The 21,786-nt window shown below is 37.6% G+C and overlaps 1 protein-coding gene across 1 annotated transcript; it reads left to right on the top strand.

Moving 5' to 3' along the window:
• Window positions 1-15,885: 15,885 nt before the first annotated feature.
• On the top strand, window positions 15,886-21,180 carry LOC115991966 (serine-threonine kinase receptor-associated protein-like). The gene is made up of 7 exons (XM_031115979.1): window positions 15,886-16,556; window positions 17,041-17,176; window positions 17,900-17,981; window positions 18,407-18,582; window positions 19,719-19,856; window positions 19,945-20,084; window positions 20,556-21,180. The coding sequence occupies exons 1-7, from the start codon at window positions 16,439-16,441 to the stop codon at window positions 20,813-20,815; spliced, it is 1,050 nt and encodes a 349-aa protein (XP_030971839.1). The 5' UTR covers window positions 15,886-16,438; the 3' UTR covers window positions 20,816-21,180.
• The last annotated feature ends 606 nt before the right edge of the window (window positions 21,181-21,786 follow it).

Here is a 21,786-nt window from a genome sequence, read left to right as displayed (position 1 = left end):
CTCTACACTCATGTAAATGATGGATCCCATCATTGGGTATCAACCTAGCTAGGATTCGTTTTTTATTTTTAATAATTAGGAATCGGATTTACGTGAGTATAAAAAGTATTATTTTCTAACCTCAAAAAAAAATAAAAGTATTATTTTCTTTAAAATTAGGGATATAGGAAGGTTCTAGACTTCTAGGGATCATACCAAAGTTAGGTAAAACACCAAAAAATTAGTTAAAATTTTTTAGATGACGTGGCTACCTCCCTCCCTATGTGGTACGCAACTGCATGTGCATCGCTTGAAAGAAAATTCAAAGAAAATGAAATGTAGAAGAGTTTCCAAAAAGTTGGGCTTTGGAAATTGCAAAGAGCTTGGAAGAATAACCATTCACAAATAAGGTGAGGAAATCCAATGCTAATTTCCATGTGGAGGAAATTAATTTTCTTCGGATAAACGCGTGTTCTATCTCCTCAACCAAGAGAAAATATGGGCAAGTTATTGAGACATTGAATTTTCAAATAAGCAGACAAAATAGACAGTAACTATCACAATTATTACTGGCTGCTTCAATGTGGCAATTTGGCAAATGAGAATATATATGGGATAATGTGGATTCTAATTAATTCAATTGATAAAGTCTTTTATCGTTTAATCTAAAAATTGTTTACATCAAAAATTAATTAATATATTAGATCAATGACTAAAAAAAAATAATAATAATAATAATAATAATAATAATTTTGAAACAAATTGTATAAGTTGGAAATATTATCGTATTTATAATTAAAAAAAAAAAAGATGGGACAGTGGTTAGAGATTACCAAGCTCTGGTTGGATCATGTAATTAATAAATAAATAAAGATAATGGAAAGGATATTGAGCAATTTTTTATTTTTAATTTTTTTTGAGAGGATTTTTATTTTAAATTTTATTGGTCAGCGTGATTGGAATTTTAACTTTTTTTTTTTTTTTGGGGTTTGGAAAGGAATTTTAAGTTTTAACATTGAGGAATGGGGATTGTCCATAGAGACAAAAGAAGACGTACGTGATTGAAGCTCAAGTTTTAATGAAAATGACTGAAGTTTTGGTTTCTTTGCAGTGGCGGCTCTACTTGCAAGCCAAGGTGGTCACATGACCACCTTGACTTGAAAAAAAAAGAAAAAATGTATACATACACTTGTCAAAAAAATGTTATAAATGTTATATGCTAAACTAACTTATCGTGACTATCCTAATAAAAATTTTGAACACCTTGACTTGAGAATTACAAAAATTTGAGTTCACAATATTTTTACAATAATTTTACAACAAATCTAATGTAATAAGCTACTACTAATTCTAATTTAGGTCAAATACTAATATTATTTTTTTACCCACCAATAACAGCTTTTTGTATAAGATTTATTGTAAAAATGTTGTAAACGTAGCATTACTCCAAAATTAATTCTACATCCAAACATAATTCTTAATCCCTTTTTTTTAAAGCTTAAATAACAACAATAAATATTAGCTCAAATAACAACAAACATAAACCAAACAAAAACAAGACAAGACCAAACAACAACAAATGAAAAAATTATTCAACAAAAAGCCTATTATAAAACAAAAAGATAAAATTTGTAATTCGTTCAACCTATTCAATAAAAATAATTTCTAATTTCATTTTTCATTTTTCTTTAAAAAATTATACCAATTAAAATATTGTGGTAATTTAAATTTTTTAGTGTTCACCCTAAAAAAATTTCTAATGCCGCGGCTGTTTCTTTGGTCAATGGTTGGTCTGATTTGGGCAAAAAATTAATTTGGCAAGTCGACATTGGATTTGGACCTTTGCGATATCGTTCTCTTGCAAAACTGTTGGCCCTTATTTATTTATTTTTTAATGGGCGTTCATTTAAACATCTGGCATATTACAAAACACAACACAAGGTTTCAAAGAAACACAACACATGATGGACCAACCAATAGCCAGACGAAAAATAGATACAGCTAGTAAGCCGCGTTTTTTTTCTTTTTTTCTTTTTTGGTGAAATACAGCTACGCAAACCTACAAATCCACACGCACACGCAAAATAAAAAATAAAAAATAAAAAATAAAAAGTTTTAAAATTGGTGTAAACAAAAAAACATAGAATCATACTCACAACTTCACTTTTTAACTTTATGAAATGTATCTCTGTTGGATAATCTTAAAATCACTTAGTAAAAAAGAATAAAAAAATTTACATGACATTGGTCCGAACTACAATCTAAAAAGTTTCTCAAAAAAAAAAAACTACAATCTAAAAAGGGAAAAAATTTGGTACTGGATGCGATCTATGAAAAGAAAGAATGCAATGCTTCATTTACTAGTTACAATCTAGAAAGAAAGCAAACTTACATTAACATGGAATCAGTTTATAAACCCAAGATTTAAGTTCAAAAACTAGGTTATAGAATGGATCTAAGCCTTTAAAATCAAACCATGTTAACTCTCTCTCTCTCTCTCTCTCTCTCTCTCTCTCGTTTCAGATCGTTCATATGGATAATTAGACCTCCTTTTGTTTCCAATGAAAACGTTCAAGATTCAAATCTCATTTCCTTCGTTATTATTATTATTATTATTATATAATCTCTTTTTATGTTTCTTTGCTTTAGGTCAGAAGCCCTATCAATTGTGTAATCTAGCTAATCAATATGTAACGTAATATTGCATGCGCACTATGCAACAATGAACCTTGTGCATGTAACATTATAATTTTTTTATAAATATTTTAACATTTTTCTACCTTTTTGGCTGATACTTACTCTTTTTAAGTTCTCATTGACAACTAGAGGTTTAAGTCGTTGGTGGTACAAAATAAGGTGTTTATATATAGTTAGCCTTGTGGGCCAAATCACATTAAAACTTTGATTTGTGTCTCTCTTTGTATCTTTTCTCACAAAATTGACCTCAAAATTTCATCTTAAATTGGAGGGGTTTGTCAGAAATATTTGTATAGGTTTATTGTGTAAACCTAACTAGTGGTACACCTTAAGATTAGTATCTGAATATTTCAGAGCCAGGCTAATTGGCGCATTGGATAATATAGATCTCAATAGTAAAGATGTAGCATTTCAAGCTATACTTGTATGTAGGCCTTCAAGGCCGAACCATGCTAATGATCTCTCTCTCTCTCTCTCTCTCTCTCTCTCTCTCTCTCTCTCTCTAATTAGGCAAACAAATTGCACTGTACAAGTGAGATTATTATTGTGAGAATTGTTACTTTCGAAGTCCATATCACTGAATAACTGTAGCCTGTACGTGGCCAAACTCTCTATTAGAAGTAAAGCCCAACTTGTGGGGCTAAGTTAATTCTAGTAAGGTGTTGCTAATTTGTATCCTTCCCAACTTCCAAGCAAGCTTGCAGTCAAATTGGTGATAGTCATTTGCCTTGAGCATCTCTTGAAAGCAAAGTTCATAAAAAAATGACAGGTTTATAAGAAATCAGGCTTGAAAATTGTTGAACCCTATCAAGGAAAAAAATGTAATGACTAATAATGAGCACAATCACGTACGTGCAACAAGGATATGGAAAATGTGGTGTGATGATTTCTAAGTGATAGAAAATAGCTTAGAATAACAATATTACGTTTGTTCTTCTCAACCAATAGAGCCAATTAGGGCACCAAGTGTGAGAGTTTCTTAGCCACACCAAATTTAAGAACAAACAAGAAAGCAAGATTTTAAACATCACACACTATTGATGGCTTAGTGTTATCGCAACTTGGCAAGAAGAGGAACATATTCATGGAGCCATCGAAATTTATAATCTTGACTTGTGCAAGGCTCCAAACAAACACTAGCTAAAGTATGTTATATATACTGTCAAGAAAACTGGCAAAAAAAGACCGACATGGGGCTTTCACTATCTTTTTCCTTGGACTTGGATTGGTTTGTGTGAAGAGATATTCGGATCACATTGCAGAAGTCTCCCAGTACACACATGAATAGCCCTATTCTTCTTGCCATATAATTGGATTTGGCCCCCCACATACCTTTTTATGGTGTGCGAGTGAACACATATGTTGCAATTCAGGTGGCAAAGTGCTTGGCTGGGTAACTAAATAAACAAAAGGAAAAATGTTTTAAGGTATTGCAAATTGACATAATTTTTTTTTTTAAATTAATAAATATGATAAGATTTAAACCACAACCTACAATTAACATGGTTGTTGAGTTGTCACTTCTCATTATGTTATCATATATATAAACTGTGGGGGCCAGTTAATCAACAGGCCCATTAAGGTCAGGATCATTGGGCTTGTGGCTCATCCGAGGATACATATCCGTCCGAAGAGGCCAAGTCAAGTCATAAGGGTAATTACCGAGGGGGGGTGGTAGTTAATATCATGAAAGTAGAGTTCCGTATTCGTCCGAGGATACCATACTCCTCGGCAGTATGCGTCCGAAGACGATCAGGACGTAGTCCTGTTACAACCGGACCTCAGAATTATGTCACCACTGAAGAGGGGATAACAAACCAAGGGTAAGAAAGAAAAAGCAAACAAATATCTATAACTACAGCTGCCTCCGCATTAATTACCTCTCAACCAACTCTCTGGCCGCATTAATGTAGAGGTGATACCTGAACAGTAAGGAGGCAGCCTCACAGCTGCCCATAGGAAGTTCCAGGAGGCGCTAGATGGGACAAAAAGAAATCCCTCAAACCTAACCTACACGTATGTGGTGAGGATAGAACACAGAGGGTGGTATATAAACTAAAAGAAGAACATGCAAAAAAGGGATCGGAACATAAGAGAGAGAAAAAAACATAGACTGAGGAAGAAGAACGTGAAAAGCAAAAGAACTGTATCGATTACCAGAAAAAGACCAATTGTTGTGCCAGCTCCGAACCTTCAATATACGTAAGGGTGAATTTTTTTATTCCACAAAAGTTAATCTAGTTCTTAACACCCACGCTCTACAAATTATATTGTTTGGGCCTATTTACGTGCGAACCCAGTATCATTTTGGGTTGTTACAAATCGAATCCTTACATAAACCAATCCATAAATTGGAATATATAGTGTGACCTTCTCGCATATTACACCCTATATATAACTGTAATTTCCTAAATACAAATCATCTTGCTCACATGTTGTGCTCCACTAAGATTTGTATTATAATCTTTTTATCTGCACTCCTTTGTAATAGGAAATACTTTGATAACAATTGAATTCAATAAGTAACAGCATTCAAAGCAAACACTTAAGCTAGCTACAAGAAATAAATTACCGAATTTTGTGTGGGGAACCGTTGCCCTTTAAATTATTTGGGATCTTTGAAAAACTTAATACTAAGAAAAAATATATATATTGAAGCACACCTATGACTTGTTTGGATTGAGGGGGGAGAAAGGGAAGGAAAGTAAAGTTGGCCAAAAATTAGGTTAATTTTCAATCAACTCAACTCTACTCTTCTCTACTCTCCATCCCTCTCTCTCAATCCAAACGGACCACTAATTTCCTAGTGTTTCATTCATACAGTCTCTAAGACTGTGAAACATGTTCAAAAGGCTGATTTTTTACCAAGTTCGTGTTTTGCTGTAAAACTTTTTTAATAGACGTAAAATGCAAATATAAATGGCTCATGATATCTTTTCCTTTCCTAATGGTGGATTCCATATTTCCAAGGATCAGCAAGCAAACATTGAAGATAAAATCAAGCACAAAGTCCACAATTTAGGGAAAAAAAAGTCTTTAGTCATGAAACACTTCCTTTTTTTTTTTTTTTTTTTTTTTGTGGTGAATAAGAGGATTCATTGAAGAAAAAAAAAATTAAATAAAAGTGTCCAAAAGACCGGGGAACCTTGCCCATACACACAGGGCCTGATGCATCCCACCTTCTCATACAAAAGGGCCCAGTGGGCCAAATAATGGGCCAATCCATGAGTCTCTCTGAAAACATGATTTACAAACAAAAGGGGAAGGACACGACAATCTCTCTTAAAAGAGTTAAATCTCTAGAGTAATGCTCTCAATTGGATCGGTTAGAAATAAACTAGTGGAACACTTCAATTTTTAAACCAGTTGAATTGGAACTATCTGGATGATAACACATGGCATCATTCAGATGGGTATAGTACAACTGGACTCTAGATCCAATCCTTACCATTAATAATATACTAACTTGTAACTTCATGCATATACATAAATGTAAATTGTCCATATTTTTTTAAAATTATTGTGAAGCACCTTTTTTTTTTTTTTTACGATTTATTTATTCTAGACTTTTTGGTTTTTGTACTTAATAACTTATTTGGATGAATATTTATGATACGGTCCTACATTTTATTCTAAAATTAAGTAAATAAAACTCTTTAAGAATAAATAATTTAGGACGTGCAAAATTGGAATTAAAATTTGAGTTTTTCAAAACTTTATCTATTATTATTATTATTATTATATAGACTAGATTGAATAAAGCTTAAATTATTGTTCAATAAAAGCAAATTAACGAGTTTTGATCTAGTTTCATCAATAAAACATTAAAACAGCTAAAGAAGCAACCTCTTTACTTTGGTCACTAAAATCTCAAAATCTTCTTGCATTGCTTCTGTGCACATTGCCTCCGAAGCCCCTTACAACTTCAAGATACAATTTTCTAATAACAAATTTCTTTTTATTTTTTGTTTGGTCTCACACTTGTAGGCAAAATCAAATAAAGAACAAAAGCAGCATAACACCAGAGGAAGCATGTAAACAAGAAGTTCCTGCTAATTTGGATTAGAATCTAGAAAGCTTAACAAATTTCAGATTTATTTAGCATTTTAAAGTAAAGTAGCATGGAATTGGAATACTATAAAATGGTGCCCCTTGCACTCTTTACCTTTGGGCAGTGATTTGAGTGAAACTGAATTAAACCAACAAATGAATCTTTGTTCTCCTCCCCCAAATGGCTCTTGCTTACCAAGTTTTTGTAGGGAATTTAACCAAAATTCCCAACCTATGAGGAACAAAATAAATAGAGAAAACACACGCCAAAGAAAAAATAATCACACGCACAAGACAATATTTACGTGGTTCGGCAATTTGCCTTCGTCCACGGAGTTGCAGGGATTTCACTATTATCAGGGAAAATACAATAGTGCACAAGAATACTCTCAAGAAACCCAAGTCCCAATTACACCCTAGCACTCTCTCACAGAAAAATTAAGAATAAAAGCTGACTGCCTCTCTTTTCTCTATTTTCTCTCATGTGGCTTGCTCACTAGGTTAATTGGGATTTTTCTTGAATCAATTCTATTTAATCTCACGGCACATGGCTGCATTTAATACAATATATATATGTATATGTTAAAGTCGGCAGGAGCATTCCTTTTACAACTAGGATTCTATTTACGTCTATTGGTTTTCTCTCGCTAGTGCTGTCTCTGGACGGCGCTCTCGATGGTGAAACTCTAGCACCTATCAGTGGATAGGCCCCATTTCCCCTCTCTGGTGGAAAACCGGTCCCACCCCATCCTGTACCTCCTCACCTTTTTCCTTACACTCTCTGCACTCATACCATACCATTGACCCGACCTCTCCTTCTATCCTTTCTCCTCACAATCTCTGCACACTCTCTGCACTCACTCCATACCTTTGCCCCGTCCTTTTCCTTCTTATCCTTTCTCCTCACCGACTGCACTCCCACCATGGATGACCTGGCTGGCAAGTGGGCCCGTTTGTCGCTCAATACACAAGAGAGTCAAACGGTCCCACTGACACCAACCACAGAAGACAATACCAGAGTTCTAATCGCAAAACTCTTCACCAAGCGCCGAGTCAACATCGAGGCGCTGTCTAGAACACTCCGAAGCATGTGGCGTTCTATCCAAGAATTCGAGATCCGTGACCTTGGCTCCAACACGGTTTTACTTCTCTTCTCTGATGTGGCGAATGCTCTCAAGATCCTGGCGCAGCAACCATGGTCTTTTGACAAGTACCATATTGGTCTCTATAAACCTACGGAGCATGAATCCGTGGAAGCCGCCACCTTTGACTACGCTACATTCTGGATCCAACTGCACAACATACCCATCACACGCATGAACAAAGCCAACGCAGAGGCCATTGGTCGAACCTTGGGAAGAGTTGAACAGGTTGATACCTCTCCGAATGGCGAATGCCGAGGAAAATATATCAGAGTTCGGGTCACTCTTGATATACGCCAGCCCCTCTCACGTGGCCATTTCGTCGACATGGGAAGCTCTGAACCTCTGTGGATTTCAGTCCAATATGAAAGGATGCCGATTTTTTGCTACTAGTGTGGCTTATTAAACCACGACGAGAAGGACTGTAAAGCCTGGCTTGATAGTAACGGCACTCTGAATAAGGATGATCAGCAATATGGTCCTTGGTTGAGGGCCAACACCACCAACATACAACAACCTCAGGTAGTAAACAGTAGAACCTCCCACACTCCACCGCCTCCTCCAAACCACCGCCCCACACCCTCACCACAAACAAAACCGTTACCTCTGTCACCCATAACCGCTGTCCCATCACAGCAAACACCATCATCAATACCACCCGAGAATCACGCTACACCATCATCAATACCACCTGTAACTCATGCAACACCCCAAAAACCGCTGCTTACACCATCATCAATACCACCCGTAACTCATGCAACACCCCAAAAACCGCTGCCTACAAATAAGGAAATATTATCTAACCCTGATCTTTTCCATGCACACATCACGGACATTGACCATGCATTAAACTCCTCTCCAAATCAAAATCCCATGACCCCAACAACACAGTTGGCACATGACCCTAAACCCGAAACTCATGCCCTCTCAAATAACCCCAAGTCAACTATACCACACAAGGAAAGCTCCAACTTTGAGGAAACCTCCCACCAGTACGACCAGCACACAATCATTGCGCCGAAATCCCATGACTCACAACACGACACCAACACCTCCACTCACCTCAGCACCATACCAACTCTGGGCCCAAAACTTGCAACCTGGCGTAGGATTGGCCCACCCACCCCACATGCAATGGAATCCTCAAATGAACCCATACTGGGCCCAAAACGTAAAAGTCAGGCTCTTGATACTCAGAACACCATTCTCACTCAGAAAAAACACAGGACCTTGGAGGATGAAACAAAAGTTTTGGGGAAACTCATGGCTGACAATCTGGGATCGGCGGTGGCTGCTAGGCAGCACCGCCGGGAACAATGAGTGTTTTAAGCTGGAACTGTCGGGGGCTTGGGAACCTCCGAACAGTTAAAGCTCTTAAGAGAGCAATGCAGCAAAAAGATCCCATCTGTGTCTTCTTGATGGAGACAAAGCTCACCACAGAGCAACTATACGACATGAAGCAAGAATGGGTTTACAACCAAGGTCTCATAGTCTCCAGTACTGGCCTCAGTGGCGGCCTTGCTCTTTTATGGAAACCCGGAACTCAGGTACACGTCCAAAATTTCTCCCGATGGTTTATTGATGCACATATAATTTGTGACAATACAGGTACAAAGTGGAGACTTACCGGTTTTTACGGTCACCCCGAAACATGCAAACGTGAGGAAACGTGGACTTTGCTTGAATCTTTGCGGCACTCCACTGACCTTCCCTGGCTTTGCATTGGCGACTATAATGAAATTGTCAGTCGCATGGAAAAGAGTGGCGGCTCCTTACGCCCTACCAGACAAATGGATCGTTTTCGCTCTGTCATTCATACATGCGGCTTCATTGACTTAGGCTTTGTTGGCCCTCCATACACCTGGTCTCGAAATCATCATGTTGAAGGCAGAATACACATTCGCCTTGATTGAGCTTTAGCCACAACTCCATGGAAAACTCTCTTCCCGAATGCCACTGTCCACCATATCTCCATGTCCACCAGTGACCACTCCATGTTGGCTGTCCAATTGCAACCCCACAGACACCTCCCACAGCATCGAACCCAACGACCATTCCGCTTTGAAGCAATGTGGCTAAGGGATCCTCGGTGCGCAGAAGTTGTCCAGGAAGCTTGGAGTGAGGGTCTATGCAAGCCTGTAGGTGTGCCTATCACCAATTGCCTTGACAGTTGCAAAGCCCGTTTAGCACATTGGAACAAAACAGAATTTGGCCACGTGGGAAGGCAGATCACTCGGTTGGAAAAAGAACTACAAGCCCTTGAACACAACCCGCAACTTAACTTTGAACAGATACAGAGTGTTCGTAAATCACTCAACTCTTGGCTGGATGCTGAGAACACTATGTGGCACCAGAGGGCAAAACACATGTGGATCACTGATGGGGATCGCAACACATCTTTTTTCCACCAGAAAGCATCGAACCGCAGACAGAGAAATACCATCCACGGCCTCACTGATGATTCTGGAGTGTGGCAAGAGGATGGCCAAATTGTGGAGAAAATAATATTAGATTATTTTTCTAATATTTTCAAAACAAACGGGCCCACTGACACATCTACAGTTATTGATGCCATTCAACCAGTGGTCACTGCCTCCATGAATAGTTTTTTATGCCAACCTTTCCGAGCTGATGAGGTCCACAAAGCACTCAAACAGATGCACCCAAAAAAATCACCAGGCCCTGACGGTATGCCACCCCTCTTCTACCAACACTTTTGGTCTCTATCTGGTGAGTGTGTCACAACAGCTGTACTTGACTTTCTCAATCTAGGCATCATTCCCCCAAAGTTTAATGAAACTCATATTATTTTGATCCCAAAAATAAAAAACCCCACCAAGATAACACAGTACAGGCCTATTAGCTTGAGCAATGTCATCTCCAGGCTAGCCTCTAAAGTCATTGCTAATAGATTAAAACGTTTCCTCCCAAAAATTATCAGTGAACATCAAAGTGCTTTTATGTCTGAACGCCTTATTACTGATAATATTCTTGTTGCTTTTGAGACCATGCATTATTTAAATCAAAAGAGGACTGGTAAAAATGGGGAAATGGCCTTGCAACTTGATATGAGTAAAGCTTTTGACAGAGTAGAATGGGGCTTTCTTAGAGATGTAATGATAAAAATGGGTTTTGATGATAGATGGGTAAACCTTATGATGCAATGTGTTACTTCTGTTACTTACTCAATCAGGTTAAATGGCAGCCCCCGTGGCCACATTGTCCCATCTCGGGGCCTGAGACAAGGAGACCCCATCTCCCCTTTCCTCTTCTTATTTTGTGCAGAAGGACTCTCATCTCTTCTCCAACAAGCCACGTCAAATGGCACACTTCATGGAGTCGCAGCCTGCCCACAAGGCCCACGGATCTCACATCTCTTTTTTGCAGATGACAGCATCATTTTTTGCCAAGCCACAAGGGAAGAATGCACCCATCTTGAGCAAGTCTTGGACACGTATGAACAAGCTTCTGGCCAAAAAATAAACCGGGACAAAACTGCTTTATTCTTCAGTCACAACACCACACAGGACATTCAGGAAGACATCAAGCAACGTTTTGGAGCCGAGATCATAAAACAACATGAGACATACTTGGGACTACCTTCCCTGGTGGGTAGATCGAAAAGGAACACCTTCCGGGCACTAAAAGAGAGACTTGATAACAAGTTGTCTGGCTGGAAAGAAAAAATGCTCTCACAAGCAGGAAAGGAAATACTCATTAAGGCGGTAGCTCAAGCAATCCCAGCCTATACTATGAGTGTCTTCAAGCTTCCGGATACACTTTGTGATGAAATGACTGCCATGATCCGTGCTTTTTGGTGGGGACAATCCAACGGAAAAAATAAAATGGCTTGGCTATCTTGGGACAAAGTCTGCACTCCTAAGGAAATGGGTGGCTTAGGTTTTCGTCACCTCAAATCTTTCAACTTGGCACTCCTCGCCAAACAAGGATGGCGACTGCAAACCAACACCCACTCTCTGGTGTCCCGTGTTCTAAAAGCCCGATACTTTCCACACACTGATTTTCTACAAGCTGAGTTAGGCCACAAGCCATCCTTTGCATGGCGAAGCCTTATCGCAGCACAGTGTGTGGTTAGAGAAGGATGCAGATGGCAGATAGGTAAAGGTGACTCTGCCCGGATTTGGCATGACAAGTGGCTCCCACGACCATCGTCTTTTCGCCCCACAACACCGCCAAACACCTTGCCTGGAGATGCAAGGGTCAGTTCACTACTGGATAATCTTACAGGCGAATGGCGGAGTGACTTGGTTAAGCAGATTTTCATGCCCGATGACTCCAATGTGATCCTAAGCATACCACGCAGCCATAATCGAGCCAACGACCGACTGGTATGGGCATACACTTCAAAGGGCACCTTCACAGTTCGTAGTGCCTATAAGTTAGCTCTTTCATTATCAGATCATATCCATGCAGCAAGAGCGTCCAATGATGAGTCCCAACACTTGTTCTGGCACACACTATGGAGCCTCAACGTCCCACCAAAAATTAAAATTTTTGCATGGAGAGCCTGTCGCAATATACTCCCTACCAAAGGCAATCTCTGTCATCGTGGGGTTTTAGATGATGCCACGTGCGAAGCTTGCCGCCTGGGGGAGGAAACTAGTGGACACATGTTCTGGGAGTGCATCAAAGCTTGTGACACATGGACAGCTACGGGTCTACCACTGGACACTAGAGGCGTGCGCTTCAGGGAGTACGTAGACCTCCTATGGCACCTTATCTTCATTCAACACGCAGGTAAGGACATGCTTGAGTTGATAATAACGATCTCATGGTGCATGTGGTACAATAGGAACAAAACTCGACTTGGCTCTCCTCGGCAGTCCAGTCAAGACATCATCATGAAAGCCAGATCCATACTAAATGACTTCCACCTTGCCCACTTTCGGTACTGCAATCCCAGTCCTGCAGAGGAAGTTAGGTGGACCCCTCCTGAGTACCCACTCTATAAAGTCAACATGGATGCAGCGATTTTCAAAAGCACGAAGTCGGTCGGCATTGGAGTCATTGTCCGGGACCATGTGGGTGACGTGCTTGCTGCTTTGAGCACGCAACTTCTGCTGCCACTGGGTCCACTTGAAGCTGAAGCCAAAGCAATGGATATAGCCATCTCTTTCGCAAAGGACATTGGCCTACAAGAAGTCATTTTTGAGTCAGATAATTCGGTCCTAATTGGAGCTCTCTCGGACAAGTCAAAGACACCCCTCAGTATTGAAAATATCATCACGGGTATCCACACCAAGCTACAACACTTTAGACAACACCAAATGCTGCACGTCAAGAGACATGGAAACAGACCAGCTCACTGCTTGGCACGTCACGCCAAAGGCCTTGATAACTTTGTAACTTGGATTGAAGAAACTCCATCTTTTATTGAATCTGTTGTGATTCAAGACGCTTTGTTATGTTTTTGAGTATTAATAATATCCACGTATTTCTCATCAAAAAAAAAAAAAAAAAAGGATTCTATTTACGTTGACTTGGGCTTGGCAATTAAAGTCATACACACGGCCCATTTCAACAGGTTTTACGTTTTCATTGACACTCTTTCCACATTCTTCTTCAGAGATTTGTAACACGATACAATATAAGCTTTACTAAAATAATTCCCTAGTAGAGCCAAGGGGCTTGACAGCTGATAAAAGAGCTGGTATTTATTTATCTTTTCTTCAATCATATCCTTCAATATATGCCACATTTCATCTTACGCTCAGTGTCAGATTAGATTTTGAGTTCAAATTCTTTTCGTGTGACTTATGTTAGTATGGTGCTGACAATTTGATAAACTTTCTTGCAACAAAAAATTTACAATTTACTAAGATAATTTTGTTTTGATAATTCACCCCTAAATTCATTGATATTATTTTTAAGCTAAATTCCAAACTACATCCCTAAATTTTGGAAGTGTTTACATTTTACACTCTGAAATTTCAGAATTTAAAGGTGTAAAATTCAAACACCTTCAAATTTTAAGAGATAAAATCTAAATTCCAAAACTTCAAGATATAAAATCTAAACACTCCTAAATTTCAAGAAGTAAAATCCAAATTAAAAAACTTCAAAACGTAAAAATTGTGAAATATTATCTGTAAGGACACGTTTTGCAGCCCAAACCCAAAAATATATGAAATCTAGGCCTAATGAGCTCAGTACAATAAATTTGTAAAGAGTGGGTCAAAGAACTAGGTCCTAATAAATTGGACAATGGCTAGTATGAATTTAAATGATGATCAAACAAAAACAAGGAGCATTAATCTGAATTAATGTATTGTTCGAGGAGATAAGTCTTCATATAAATCAACTAAACCAAATACAAATATAATTTTGATGGCTACAGTGTTCTCTCTCTATTTTTCCGATTCATTCCTCATGGAGGGTCTCTTACATTATATAACTCCCTTTTGACCATCTTGATCCTACACTTATTGGTCATCTGAGCCCTTATTTGAGTACCTGTCCCATCAGACACCCTCTTTGGCTTTCTGTGAGTTGTGGTAGCCAAGGTAGCACTGTTCATAAGTCTTCTCCACATAAATACGGCCAGAAAAGTAACTGCAATGCATTCAATGCGATGATAGCAGTTTTTCCTTAGATATTTTTGAGTTCCCCTCCTTCTCGTATGTTCATGATGCACGTCCATATCACTGGAGTTTCATAAATGGTCACTCTGATCATTGGAATACATATTTGAACTGTACTTATCGTATCCGAGAAGATATTCCTCTTCGGGCAACATTCCCATTTGTATCTTACTCATTAAATCCTGAATCTGAATCATTCATTACCATTGATTTCTCCTCGAACCACTCACGCTCTTGGCCAAGGTTTAAGACCCAATATATAATTTGGGCCATTAATCCTACATTATCCAATAAACAAAGGATTGTTAATTCGTTATATATTTATCTAGAAATAAATGAATAATTAAACAAGGGATGTTATAACAATGGGAGTCTTTTTTTAGTTTTTCTCTTCTTTTTTATTTTTTATTTTTTTGATGGAGCATTTTTGCACTACCATCACTATGACAGAACTGAAATTATATATGTCATTGTACAAACATTTTTGGCTAAATTGCAAAGTACACCCCTAACGTTTGGGGGTGATTGGATTTTACACCCCAACGTTTCAAAACTTTGATTTGACACCCTAACGTTTGATTCCGTTAGCAAATCACACCCCCGGTTAGATTTTGCTGTCAACTGCCAAGTCATCTTGATGATGTGTTTTTTATTTTTGCCAAATAAGCTCAAAACGACACAGTTGCAACGGAGATGATGTGAGGACTTGGCACCTGCTAAACGCACCGTATTACCCAAAGAAAAAACCAACAGAAAATCTGAAAATCCTAAATCTAAACACACGCACCATCCCTGAGCTCTCTAACCCACGCACCATCCCTTAGCTCAGCAACCCAGGAAACCCAACCCTCCCTTCCTAACCCTTATGAACCCAGAACCAATCGGCTCTGACCCCATGAACCCAACCCTCCCTTCCTAACCTTTATGAACCCAGACCACCCATCAGCTCTGCAACCGGCTCCGCAACTGGCTCCTTGCATCGTGAACCCAGACGGAGTAAGTTCATCTACGGCTCCAGGTCAGCTCCAAGGCGGTAGCAGCGGCGGCGACGGGTACAGCCAAAAATTCTTTGGGATTTCGTTGGGTTTGTTGAGGTTTTGTTCAATTTTTTTTGCTTGGGATTTCGTTGTTGGATGCACAGAGTGATTGGGGTTTTTGTTAATTTTTTTTGGGTGATGGATTTGTTGAGTTTTGTTGTTTGGGTTTGTTGAGGTTTTGTTCAAATTTTTTTGTTTGGGATTTCGTTGTTGGATGCACAGAGTGATTGGGGTTTTTGTTAATTTTTTTTGGGTGATGGATTTGTTGAGTTTTGTTGTTAGGGTGTCAAATCAAAGTTTTGAAACGTTGGGGTGTAAAATCCAATCACCCCCAAACGTTAGGGGTGTACTTTGCAATTTAGCCAACATTTTTACAAGAAGATCCCAAAAGAAGCCAAACGTTTTCTTTCACGCTTATAAAAACCAGGCCTCTTCCGTAATAGCCTCTCTGCTCTTCAGCCCAAACACTATACCGACGATACACAGCTCTGACTCTGTCTCTTCCTAATTTCATTTTATTTTAGTTTTCCCTATTTTACTTTCATTTCCCATACACCATTTGATTGATATGCTATAGGAACTAAAATTTCCTTCCCCAAAAAAAAAAAAAATCACATTTATCAAATCGTTTACTCATATAATTCCTCACTATCACTGTGTAAAAAAAAAAAAAAAAAAAAACCCAAAAAATTAATAAATAAATAAAAGAAAATAAAGAAAACCCTTTTCTTCAAATTTCAATACAGCTTTTGACAAATTTTTGTGTAGCTAAGCTGTGAATCTGTGATTCTCGTTTTCTTTTGAGTTCTAGAATTGGAACCCATTGTTTTTATTAGCAAGAAGATTGTGTTTTTCTTTTTTCTTTTGTGGGTTAGAATATTCTGTAACGTTTCTGGGATTGTTGAACTTTGTTTCTGAGAGACTAAAAGAGATGGAGAAGAAGAAGGTGGCGGTACCGCTTGTGTGCCATGGCCATTCACGACCTGTCGTCGACTTGTTCTACAGTCCGATCACTCCGGATGGGTTCTTTCTCATCAGTGCCAGCAAAGGTTTTTATGTCTCATTTTGCAATCTCTTGCTGTGATTTTTGGATTCAAACAATTTTTCTCATCTTTGTTTTCTTCGACTTTCTGTTTTGCTGTGTGTAACTGCAAATTTGGATTGAAACCCATTGTTCTGAAATGGGTTTTCTTCGAAAAGGTTGTTCTTTTAGTAATCGCTGGCTTTTTGATGGATTAGGACTGTTAACATTTTCTTAATTTGATTTGTGGTGAACTTGGTTTTGTTTTGTAGCACTTTTTTTTTAATTGGGTTGTCTCTTTTGTGTGGTTTTGAATTGTGACTTTAAATTGTAACACATTGTTATGAAAATGGGTTTGCTTTATATTTATTTGTATTTGTATAATTAATTACTTCCTATTGTGTTGGTTTATGACTGTAAACTTTCATGACTGGCTAGTAGTGTACTTAATTTTGGTTAGTTATAGAGCTCATGATTCTTCAACTGAAATTGGTGCTGATTTTGAAATTTAGATGGTAGTCCAATGTTGAGAAATGGGGAGACTGGGGATTGGATTGGGACCTTTGAAGGACATAAAGGTGCAGTGTGGAGCTGCTGCCTGGATACTAATGGTCTACGAGCTGCATCTGGCTCTGCAGATTTTACAGCGTATGTAATTGTGCTTATTCATATTGAAATATGTTATCCTTTTCATTAGCTACATGCCTGCTCAATTTTGGTAGTTCATATATATATATGTTAGCAATAGATTCTATTTGAAAAGTTTGTGTAAATTTAGGTTGCGCAGAATAGGTATTGATGTTATGTGGTACTTGATATATAACTCAAGTGTTACTCAATATCATTCTGAATGATAGTGCTACATATCAGTATGCAATATTCATTGTACTGAATGACACATTGCAATATGTACATGAAAAAATGTTTTTTTTTTTTATTAAACTTTTTCCTTAGACGATGTAATTCTTTTAATTTAAATTAAAGTATTTGACTTGTCATGCATGGTATTGTATAATAAACAATATAGCAAATACATATAGATACACGGCATTACAATTATGATGTACCATCTGGCAACAACATACCTCTGAATTATATATGTGGACAGAAATCTCATTTTTCAAGTCTGTTGTTTGCCTATGAAGATTGTTGTTTCACAAGTGTGCTTATTTAAATGGCATCACTAGGTAGATTTAATTTCTCCATTAGGAGACATCAAGATGTTTTACAATTAAGATCATTATCATACCCCTTCCACCCCCTCTCTTCTTTGTCTCTCGCTTTTTATCATGCTTCCTTGCAGCAGCAATTGTTAATATGATAGCATTTGTAGCATTATGGAGATTCCTTATGCTTATATTATACATGCAGGAAATTATGGGATGCATTGACTGGGGATATATTGCATTCTTTTGAACACAAGCACATTGTTCGGGCATGTGCATTTTCAGAGGTAGACTTAAATTTTGATTTTTCCCCTGTATAGAATATCTCTGTTTGTATTTGATCTCTGGAGAGTATTCCTTTTTGCTTCTTTAAGATTTTCAGAAGGGGAAATTTTGCACAACTTCTTAAATGACTATAAAGATGGATTTTTAAAGATCAATTCAATATAAGGCAACAAAGGGATATGAGAAGGGTTATTATTATTCTAAAGGTTTTTCTTTTTTTTGGTGGTGGGTGTTTTGGGGGTGGGGGTGGGGGGGTGTTTCGGGAAGGGAGGGTTTAGGGAAATGGAGCATTATTTTGTAAATGCTTTGATAATGACTAAAATGCGGACATATTGGTAAGGATATTTATACAACTAATAGGAGCAACTGTGCCTTCTCCCTCAATGTTTAGTCTGAACTAGAATTCAACTGAGTTGCGTTTGTACAGGATACACACCTTCTACTCACTGGTGGATTTGAGAAGACACTGCGTATTTTTGATTTGAATCGTCCTGATGCACCACCGAGAGAAGTTGATGATTCTCCTGGTTCAGTTAGAACTGTTGCATGGCTTCATAGTGACCAGACAATATTAAGTTCTTGTACTGATAGTGGTGGTGTCCGGTATGCCCAGTTGTTAATGATTGATCAATGTTAACACATTTCAATTTGTGTCTGTTCTTTATTTCCTAGGTTGCTTAGCGTGAAGTTAAGAGATGCTTATATGTAAAGAAATGGATCTAATACATGTCACATATCAGAAAATTTTTAAGTTCTGAAATTGATGCTTTGTAAATCAAGACAAATAAATGAGATGACATATAATGTTTAAAATGTAAGTCAGTTCTTTATTATATAATGGAATTCTTTAGATTATATACTATTTAGAAGTAAATCTTGGATTATTGAAGAGTTTATGTCAAATAGACTTCTTTTGAAAGTGTTCATAAAATTCACTAACCTCCTTGACACATATTTGACTGTGTATCTATGATACAAAGGAAGCCACTAATGTATGTGTGCATCATAGAGAAGGTCATCAAACAATGCTTAACTGAAACATAAGGGAGGAGCAGTTTAAGCAATTTTCTCTTTGAATTTGAGTTGGCTGTGGAACTCCAGTAAGACTCCCAGCCATGGTTCTTTCAGTTGGGTGTGGAAACCTCAGCTATACTTTTATAAATAATTCTTTATGTAGGCACAATGAGACCTTTAGTTCTAAATTGCAGAACCTGTATTTTGTCATGCTTGGTTTCTAGCTAGTGGAATTTTTCCTCGTCTACTGCCTTGATCTTTATTTGTTTCGAACCCTTACCCTTATAATAATGGTAGAAGACAACCACCACATCCTCTTTCAATTGTAGACTAATTTGATTGCAATTGCAGTTTATTTGCAACATTTAGTGTGCGTTTGGATACCGCTTATTTTGCTGAAAACTGAAAACACTGTAGCAAAATAATTTTTAAATGAGTAGAGAGACCCATTTTTAATAAAAGTTTTGTTGAAAGAAGAGGTTTGTGGGTCCCGTGAACAGTGCACGGGACCCACTGCCAGACTTGAAATGCGCTTCTCCCAAAAAAAGAAAAAAGAAAAAGAAGCCAGACGCAGACGCAGACGCGCATGGGAGAAACGCAATCCAAACGTGCCTCTAGTCTTGCAGAGATAACATTAGTTTGAGATTATACTCTTCTTCTGTTGAGTTGGATCTGTGTTTAAATTTTTGTATCACTAACATTATCATCTTTATCTGGCTCTACAGGTTATGGGATGTAAGAAGTGACAAAATAGTTCAATTACTTGAGACCAAGTCACCCGTAACTAGCGTTGAAGTGAGTCGGGATGGCCGCTATATAACTACCGCTGATGGGTCGACTGTTAGGTTTTGGGATGCAAATCAGTAAGTTTTAAATTGGGTATTTAAATTTTTGTAATGCTTGTGATTCTGCATGCTTGCCTGATAACTTATTTGCTTGTTAATCCATCAGTTTTGGATTAGTTAAGAGCTACAACATGCCATTCAATGTGGAATCAGCTTCATTGGAACCAAAGCTTAGCAACAAATTCATTGCTGGAGGAGAAGACATGTGGATTCATATGTTTGATTTTCATACAGGAGAGGAGATTGGTAGTTTATAAATACCTTTATTCAAGTTCTATTGTCTATCGTCTTTGTGTTATTACTAAGAGGGCTATACATCATGCCTTGTCCAAACCTTTTCAACTTGTCAATTTCATTTTGCTTCTGATTTATGGTTTCTATTCCTAATTTCTGCTGCATCCATTTGGGAACATGCATATCTAATTGTTGAGGGTGTTTGGATACTGTGTGAAAGTGCCTAATACGCTTTTTTTCTTTTTTTTCATTTTAAAAGTATCATGCACTTGCAGAACAATATTTCATAAACCACACATATTTTGTTGTCTGTGAAAAATAGATAATTCAGATTTGTAAGTAATAATTTTTTTTTTCACCAAATAGCCGGGGCTATTGTCAATTTAAGGGTAGTGATATTTGTTAATTTTCCTGTGTTCAAAGTAATGGTCTCCATTTATAATGAGCCTTTTCACTAATTTAGGATTTGCATTGTGGTTGTAGGATGCAACAAGGGTCATCATGGTCCTGTCCATTGTGTTCGCTTCTCACCTGGAGGGGAATCTTATGCTTCTGGATCTGAAGATGGAACCATTAGAATATGGCAAACAGGCCCTGCAAATCATGATGAGAATGATGCACTTCCTGGGAATGGCCCAGCTGGGAAAGTGAAGGTTGGGGATGATGAGGTTACTAGTAAAATTGAAGGCTTTCATATTAACGACAAAGGGAAGAATGAAGAGGAAAAGGCGATTGATATCTGACTTAGCCTCAAGATTGTCTGGAGCATTTACCATGTGTTACAGCATTTTGCCATGATTCTATATGCATTTCAGTTTTTGGTTCTTGATCAATGTACACTGCATGTCATTTCCACTGTAAGCTACATGTGGTTCCCATGTAAAGTATATGTTGTTTTCCTGTTTGGTCAGTTCCATTTCAGTTTTGGTCATTGTGAACCTTAATCAATTTTTGTGTAAAACGTGCATGTTTTCGCCTTTTGAATACGTGATACATGCAGGTCCTTTTTTTTGAACTACTTGTCAATCTTATCTTATCTGGTTGGTGATTATAAACCGCCTATTGGAAGAAGTGTGGCTTATAAAGGAGGGGTGTACTGATTGCTATATATACTGGAATTCAAATTAGCAATTAACAACTGAAGTTAAGTTAGTTACTAGTCTTTTAGGCAATTGAGGGTGGACTTCATGTGTACCCGGTAACTGACTGGTCCTAGAGCAAAAAGATACATATCCTAGACTGATTCTTCTTTGTTTTGTCACTTGTAATTCACTAGTTTTGGGTTTTGTATTAGGTGTTAATGCAAAGATGTTGATTTCTATCTGTAGTTCTTTTAATTAGAGCTTTAGTTGTTATATTTACTTTTGGGGGAAAAAGAATTTTTCCCCTCTATGTTAGGGGTAGTTTACAACTTCCCTCCTTATTATTGAAACCAATCAATTTCCTCATCTTATGTTTGGAAAATGAGCAAATATCTGAAATCCATAACTTTTTTTCAGTTGAATTCAATGAAATTACAAATGCATTCTAAGAAAACAATAGTGCAATCTTCAACTTTTTCTCTTCTGGTGTATAACTAATAATTTCCTTTAAAAAATTTGTTAAATTTAATTGAGAAAATACCAAATTGGAGGTATTTGCTTATTTCTCAAACATAGAGGAGGAAATAAGTTAGTTTAAAAAATAAATTAGGGAATTGTGAACTACCCAAACA

Source organism: Quercus lobata, chromosome 5 (assembly GCF_001633185.2).
Source record: "Quercus lobata isolate SW786 chromosome 5, ValleyOak3.0 Primary Assembly, whole genome shotgun sequence".
NCBI classification, from domain to species: Eukaryota; Viridiplantae; Streptophyta; class Magnoliopsida; order Fagales; family Fagaceae; genus Quercus; species Quercus lobata.
This window is presented reverse-complemented; position numbering and strand designations above follow the sequence as displayed.